The 8108-nt window shown below is 34.9% G+C and overlaps 1 protein-coding gene across 1 annotated transcript; it reads left to right on the top strand.

Moving 5' to 3' along the window:
- Positions 1-2453: 2453 nt before the first annotated feature.
- On the top strand, positions 2454-7322 carry FGF23 (fibroblast growth factor 23). Its single transcript, XM_077266505.1, has 3 exons — positions 2454-2970; positions 4532-4635; positions 6075-7322. The coding sequence occupies exons 1-3, from the start codon at positions 2637-2639 to the stop codon at positions 6537-6539; spliced, it is 903 nt and encodes a 300-aa protein (XP_077122620.1). The 5' UTR covers positions 2454-2636; the 3' UTR covers positions 6540-7322.
- The last annotated feature ends 786 nt before the right edge of the window (positions 7323-8108 follow it).

Raw genomic sequence — 8108 nt, 5'->3', positions numbered from 1 at the left:
AAAGGGTTAGGGTTGGGGCTACAACAAGGACTAGGGTTAGGGTTACACCAAGGGATAGGGTTAGAGCTACAAGCATGATTAGGGTAAGGGCTTGGGTGTTAAAATGTATTAAAAAATTCAGAAAATTCTATAGAATGAACTGGGTAGATTGTTAAATGAATAAGATGCCGACTTTGTCTGATTCAAGTATATTGTGCCAAGTACTGCTCATATAAGAGCTCTCTTGCACAGTGGCCCTCCGGAGGATTCTCCTGTTCTCCTGTGGGCCAGTCCTTGACTGGTGGTAACACATGCTCACTACTAGTATCCCATAGACGTAAATTGAGAGGTGAACACACATATACACTACAGCTCTGCTCATACAGGGACTTCTTAGAATTATTGAGGGTCCCAGTGGTCGGACCCCCAGCAAACATACATTATTTATCACCTATCCGATGTACATTTGGAGTCTGATAGATTCCATGATCTCAAATACCTGAATCCAGACACCTTGCACCATCGTATATTGATTGTTAACATGTTCTAGATAATTCTCGGGATTAATAATTAATCATTTTAGCCTCTGGGAGTTACACACTTCTGGAATCTCCATTGACTAATATGGTTTCTAGCCCTTACACATTACCTTTCACCTGCTCCTACTCTGTCCAGACACCAGGGTAGGTAATTTATAACTAAGCTGTTTAACCCTTTTGTAAACTCAGAGACATTAAAAAAAAATCCATTTTTTAAATATTTTTTAGATAATCGATAACACGATATAAAAAGATTTGCTTTACCAGCAGCACTATGGGGTTAGACACTCCATTGTAACAAGGTGGAAAACAACTAATCAAAGCAGCTACTTAGTACTATTGTAGTCTGCAGGAAAGGAGGGGATGCAAGAGACCTAATTAGGTTTTGTTTTTTAGAGGGTTTTTTTTTTCTTTTCTTAAAGCTCAATGATAAGTCCAAACATGACAGTAAAGGAGGACATTATTTAAGGTAGTTGGTAAAATTTTAACATACATGTTGATTGTAAAACATAGAACTTTAATTTACAAAAAAAAAGTTGTTAGGAATGGATCTTAATATGTAATAAAAAGTATTTTTAGGAAATGATTCAGTTTGCACTGTACCCATGTCTTTTTAGAAATTATAACTTTTTATGGTTTTACATATTTTATTTAATATTTTATTACATTTTTGCCTTTTAAGATGCATTATATGTTATAGCATGAAATACACGGAGGCCGCTACTTGACGATGGAGGCAGCGCGGAAAAGGGGTTTTCTGGGAAATGACTGCCCTCTAGAGGTTAAAAATGGAATGAAACGCTCTGTACATGAACTTTGATTTAGAAGTGTGTATTATATGGAAATGATATACAGAATGGCATAGATGATAAAAGATATAGGGAAATAGATAATAGATAGTTAATAGATGATAGATAGATAATAGATAGATAGATAGATAGATAATAGATGATAGATAGATAGATAATAGATAGATATATAATAGATAGATAATAGATAGATAGATAATAGACAGACGATAGATAGATAATAGATAGATAGATAATAGATAGATAATAGATAATAGATAGATAGACAGATGATAGATAATAGATAGATAATAGACAGATAATAGATGATAGATATATAATAGATAGATAATAAGGAGATAAATAATAAAAAATAGATGTGAAATAGATAGCAGAAGATAAAAAATAGATAACATAAGATGAAAGGAAAAAGAAAGAAAAATGGAAGGAGGCGAGAAAAAGAAAGATAGCAGGAAAGAAAGAAAGAAGAAAAAAGAAAGAATGAAAGAAAGAAGATAATAGAGAAAGAAGTAAAGATAAAATAATAGGAAAAGAGAAAGAAAAAGATAAAGAAAGAAAGATAGATAATGTATGAAAGGATGGAAAAAGAGAAAGAATTTCAGCTTGAAATTAACTACTTAACCATTTTGCTTCTCTAACGAGACTTTTCCACACGTTGTATCACTACAGTACTATAATAAACTATCTTTTAAGTTCTGTAGATTTTATGTCATTAAAATGTAATACTATTCCAAAAATTGAAATCTTATTCCTGTTTTCAAAAGATTTGTGCCCATTTTTTTAATTTTTAGTGTTATTTAGGTTCTCATTTATTTATAATTTTTTTTTAAATATTAGGATAATTAATTTAAGTTAAATATTACATTAAATCAAACGAGATCACACATTCTACTTTCTAATGAAGATGGACACAAATCTTTTTGAAAAAAAAATCTTAATTTTTAATTAATATTCATTTGACATATAAAAAAAATCCAACAAGTACTGACTCTGAGCGCTAAAAATGTAATGTATAAAAGCAATATAGCAATTGGTAAAAGTCTATATTTTTTATGTATGTAAGGTAGGCATACATAGATATAAGTGTATGATTTTTTTTAGATATACATATATATATTTCTTTTTTAATCTTAATTATTATTATTATTTTTTCATTAAAAAAAATGAGTGTCATGGCTTTTTGGCTGTTTCCCAGGGTACCCATGTGAAATCCCTTTCCTTAGGTATTTTATGTCTCAGGGCTCTCTTAAATTTCTGCTGTTACGACAGAAAGGATGTTCATAACAAGTTTTTCCTGTGTGATGTCACTATGCTCCAAGCCTTTATATATACTGCAAAAAAGTTAGGAAGCATCGAATCCTCAGAGCCGAGGACAGGAGACAGATCCTATTCCTCCAGCATCTCTCCCAAGAAAGTAGTCATGTCCAGCCTCAGACAAGGCGACAGATTAGCGCTTTTGACATTTTTTCTGACCAGCTTGAGGGTCAATGTCGCCTTTCCCAATTCATCGCCGATTATAAATTCCGGATGGGGAAGTCCGGACCGGCTGATGCACCTGTACACCGCCACCGAATGGAACAGCTTCCACCTGCAGATCAACCACGACGGCCACATTGACGGATCCCCGCACCAAACCATATACAGTAAGATAAAAAATGGCAATTACTAATTCATTTATTTTTGTATTTTTTTTTACCTTAATGACATCACATTTTTTAACCAGATACGACACCATGAGAACATTTTTCTGTGCTCTTGCTCTCTGTTATCAGCCAATTTTTTAAAGGTAGTTTAATGGAATTTATGCTTATCTCTAATACTAATATGATACTTGGCATCACTTATTATATGGTACTGTTATAATGGACCCAAGCACAAATGCTAGGATTGCTAATAATTCTTATTACATAGTGGGTTACCGTCATGCAAAAGGTTGATACCCTTTAAGTATCTTCATTGCCCAGCAGAATGCATAAAAAATACTGTCCATCTGCAGCCAGAGGAATATATGCAGTATTTTATACAGGGAAGAAGGGTGAGAAAGCGGTCTTAAAGGGAAAGAATCATCAGAAAAATATCTACTTGTTAAATCAAATTTTTAAGTGATTTTTTGGGGGCAATATTTAAATAATATTTTATATATATATATATATATATATATATATATATATATATATATACACATACATATATATATATATATATATATATATATATATATATATATATATATATATATATATATATATATATATCATACTTAATGATATATATATTATGATCAGAAAATGATCTACTGGTTAAATCAAAATTTTAAGTGATTTATTTTGCAATATTTAATAATATTATATATATATATATATATATATATATATTATTTTATATATATATATATATATATATATATATATATATATATAATATTATTACATTTAATATATATATAATATATATTTTATATACCGTAATCTAGGAAATGTAATAATATTTTACATATATTATAATATTATTACATTTAATATATATGTTATATTTAATAATATTAATGTATATTATAATATTAAATGTACTATATATATTACTTTTAATAATATGTTATATTCTTGATAATATTGTTAAATGTAATATATATGTATCTAGAATATATATTAAATTTTACACTATCTATCTATCTATCTTGCAATTAGCCAAATATTAGATTACAGAGCATGCCCACAACTATCCTCCTTGGAACTAAATGAATAATTTCCAATGTATTGATGTCTAAGGGTAGAGACTAGAATAAGAAAAAATCTAATAAAAATAAGACAAACTTATAAAAAAAAGAATGTATATAATATATAGTTTTGAATATTAATTATATATTAAATTATATAAAAAATAATATATATACGTTTTCTTTAAAGGGAGTCTTTCATGAAGAAAATGACTGTTCAAACAAAGCACAGGAGCTCAGTGCACAATTGGCCAAAAAAGTTTAGTGCACTTTCTCTCTTACTTGTTTTCCAATCTCCTCTGTTTCTTATAAAGCCTGAGATGTCAACCAAGGAGAAGGGGGTGGGGATAGATGTAAAAGTAGGTGGGAAGGAGCACTGAACTGTTTGGTCACATCAAGGGTGCGCCGTGCTCCTGTGCTTGGTTTGAACAGTCATTTTGTGCTGACTGACTCATTTTAATTCTTTTATATTTTCCCCCTTCCTCTAGGTGCATTGATGATTAGATCAGAGTCCGCAGGCAAAGTTGTTATTACGGGAGTCAAAAGTGGGCGCTACCTGTGCATGGACAGATTCGGCAACGCTTTTGGATCAGTAAGTATTTACCTCCATCATTCCTTAACATTCCGTAAGAATTCATTAGTCCTCCTGGAAGAAAACTAGTGGGATGACCAATCAGAATCCATTATTTACCAAACAGTAAGAATATAGAGTCGTCTGATCGGTTACCTTTAGAAACTGATGTCATTTTTGAATCTTTGCTCTTTTTGTTCTCCCGATTCTCACTTTTTAATGGGGAGAGAGGACTAGTCCACTTCTAGACTCAACCTCGATCACTTAAAAGGTGACCAGGGGCACAATAGTTCACAGATAAATAGTGAAGGGCCACACTGCTAAAGTATTATGACCCCCACGGATTCCAAAGTGATGACCTATCACTAGAATCAGATGGGAAAATCCCTTTAAGAGCTTATGGCCATTGTGTGAATCCTCCGCTTTTAGTATTGCAACCTATGCACCTACGGAATTATATTTTTACCGGTGATTTCATAAAGGGAAACACGCACACGACTGCTCCTTTATCTATGAAAACCAGATAAAGGGGTTGTCCACTGCTCGGACCAGCCCTTCTTATATAACACATACTCACTTCCTGCGCTGGTGCCATTCCAGCGATGTTGGTGCTCACTCTCCGGCCACTCCATATTATATTGTTTCCCCACTTGAACGTTGCAGCAAATGAGTGGGCGCTAGTCGATTTCATGTTCTCACTCTTCCGAAGAGTAAGTGAAGCATCTCACTAGTGTCCACTGATTGACTGCAGCGCTCACATGGCATAACAATGCCAGGAGACCCAGAACCAACATTGCTGTAATGGTGCCGGTGTAGGAAGTGAGTATGTGATATCGGTCAGAGACCGCTCCTGCCGGCGATTCATCTGCTGATGTAACATCAACAGAGAGGCAGCTTCTCTTCTGTTCTGCTCTGTTGACTGGACAGGACTGCTGACGTCATGCTGATTGACTCTTGGAGTGGTCAATCAGCATGACATGGGCAGTCACGCCCCATCGATAGAGCAGCCTGAAAGAAGAAGCGCTGCTCTGTTGACTGAATCGCCGGCAGGAGCGGTCAGCGAACACTTTGAGCCGGGGCCGAGTAGAACTGTTAGCAACTACCTTCCTGTTACTTTTAAAGCTCCTTTTTAAAAAAAATTGCTCTAGCCAAACCCTTTAAGAAGGGGTTGTCCGAATAGTGGACAAACCCTTTACGACCTGGTTGTCTAGCTTTGATGTGGGTTCCAACTGCCAGAAGCACTTTTCTTCAAGTAACCCCCATGAACTTTTTTTTTACGAGGTGGCCACCTTTATGTGATCAACAGAGTACCAGGACCAGTGTAGCTTCCAGACTGCCACCAGTAGGCCACATGCTACGTCGTAATAGTCTATCATACACAATGTCTTGGTAATTTGCCACCACGTTTTTTACTTTCTGAAATGACTTGCCACATATTAATCGACCTCCATATTCCACAGCACTACTTTAGCTATGATGACTGCGTCTTCAAGCATGAAACCCTCGAGAACCGCCATGATGTCTACCATTCTCCAAAGCACAACTACCTTCTAAGCCTAAGGAAGCCAAAACAGTTCTTCCGCCCAGGAATGGACTTGCCTCCCTATTCCCAATTTTTGTCTATGGAGAACACAATCCCAATCACCAGATTTATCACCCCCGAGCCTGTCCGACACACAAGGAGCGCCGATCTGAATCTAGATCCTCTTAACGTAAGTAGAGGAAAGAAGCCGACCCTGAATTACCCCACCCCCAAGGATGCTCAAGATGTCAAACCTTCTGACCCTCAAGAACCCTTGAGACCTAACAAGAATGAAAAAGAAGACCCCGAAGACCCAAGGGGTGTTATCATCACAAGGAAAGAAAACCCACGTGAATATTTTTATAAGAGGACATCCCAACTCAGTGGCTTCAACTCATCTTAAAGCGTCGGCAAAATCTAGTGTAGGTACATTTAGGGAAAGTCAATGAAATAGTCATCCTCATTTCATAATATTGTTATTTTTAGGATACCCTATGGTTAAGGTAGAGCACGGCAAAAAATGCACATTTCAGTCGAGGTTGTCACCATGGAGGGGGATGTCCACATCTTGGAACCTCCCTAGAGGAGTCTGACTGGCCACCAGGCAACTCCAAATTTCTGGCTAATCATGGATCCCCCCGGCAAAATCAATTACTTGTTGGGAGTCTATGAAGCCAAACTCAAGGCAATTAGTCGATACTGGTGGTGGATTTTATAAGACAACCAATGGAATTGTCTAAGATTTTTAAAAGTTCCACAAAATGAGATAAAATGTTTAAAAAATTAACCATCACTCAACTTGTATGCCACCATTGAGTCCAGTCCCGGGAAGATTACTGCCCATGTGCATCCCATTATTGGCCTTATTGGTAATTGTGCACATACAGCACAAAATCAATGAGGTCAAAAAGGTCCCATGCCAGGAGGGCAGGACCAGCAAACTAAAAAACCTCTAAAGACCAGTGGGGCTGGAAAGGAAAAGGACTGAAAAACGCAAGGTTTAGTTAATTATTTGTTTTATGCATTTTTTTTGCTTTTAAGGAACTTTTTAAAAATCTCAGAAAATTCCTTTAATTTTACACCAGAGATCGACTCAATAAATTATATTTAAAAGGGGTTCCCTAGCCTCATAATTAAGGGGTTTAATCCCTTTAATGAGGTTCTTTTTTTTTAACAAAGTTCTGAAATTAGGCAAAGAGAAAGAAGGTGCTCTAGATATTGCAATATTTAATTAATTCTCTCCATAGGTGGACAACCCCTTTAAGTAACAGTAACATTTGATGAGGATTTTCTTTTTTTAATTCTTTTAGTACCAGTCAACCCTTATCACATGGTTTAAAGAAAGAGATTTTGTGATTGAATTTACTTTAGTTTTTTTTGCACTAGAATTTTTTTTTTGTGGAGGAACGGACCAGGCCTCATGTTGGCCTTGTTGCTTATGCAAACCGTTCAAAGCTAAGCTTCAATTTTCTAAACTGCACTGGATTCATCTAATTTGGACACTCAATTCTTGCTCTGGTCTATAAGGCAATTTTCGCTTTGCAATATGCCATATAGGGTAATTTATTATTTATTAAGTACGTTTTCAGGCGTAATTGCAACTTGTTTGGCCACTAGAGGGAGCTCAGGAGGGTACTGCATACTGTTGATACATAGAACATAACAATAAATCTGTATGCAGTAGAGCTCTTTAGCTCCCCCTAGTGGACATAGCAGACATTCAATATTTTATATTTTATGTTGATGCAAGAAATGTAGACCTCTGTCTCAGAAAACATTCATTTAGAATATTTATTAAGAAATTAATAAGAACACAATCATAGATCTAAAACCAACGTGGTAGAGATTCCCTTTATGTCCTAAGTCTCCTCCAACATTTTTTTTCTTAAAAATAGTATTTATTTAATATTTAACTATAAGTGGAATAATGTATTAATAAGAATTTAGGTAACATAAAAACAAAAAAAAAAAC

Source organism: Ranitomeya variabilis, chromosome 5, assembly GCF_051348905.1.
Source record: "Ranitomeya variabilis isolate aRanVar5 chromosome 5, aRanVar5.hap1, whole genome shotgun sequence".
In the NCBI taxonomy this organism is placed as follows: domain Eukaryota; kingdom Metazoa; phylum Chordata; class Amphibia; order Anura; family Dendrobatidae; genus Ranitomeya; species Ranitomeya variabilis.
The sequence above is the reverse complement of the archived record's forward strand: the minus strand, read 5'-3'. Positions and strand labels throughout refer to the sequence as shown.

Excerpts from the sequence above, each read along its gene's own strand:
- FGF23 (XM_077266505.1), top strand. The coding sequence starts at position 2,637 with ATGCTCCAAGCCTTTATATATACTGCAAAAAAGTTAGGAAGCATCGAA. Across the intron at positions 2,971-4,531 it reads CCCGCACCAAACCATATACA|GTGCATTGATGATTAGATCA; the intron begins GTAAGATAAAAA and ends CCCTTCCTCTAG. Across the intron at positions 4,636-6,074 it reads TCGGCAACGCTTTTGGATCA|CACTACTTTAGCTATGATGA; the intron begins GTAAGTATTTAC and ends CATATTCCACAG.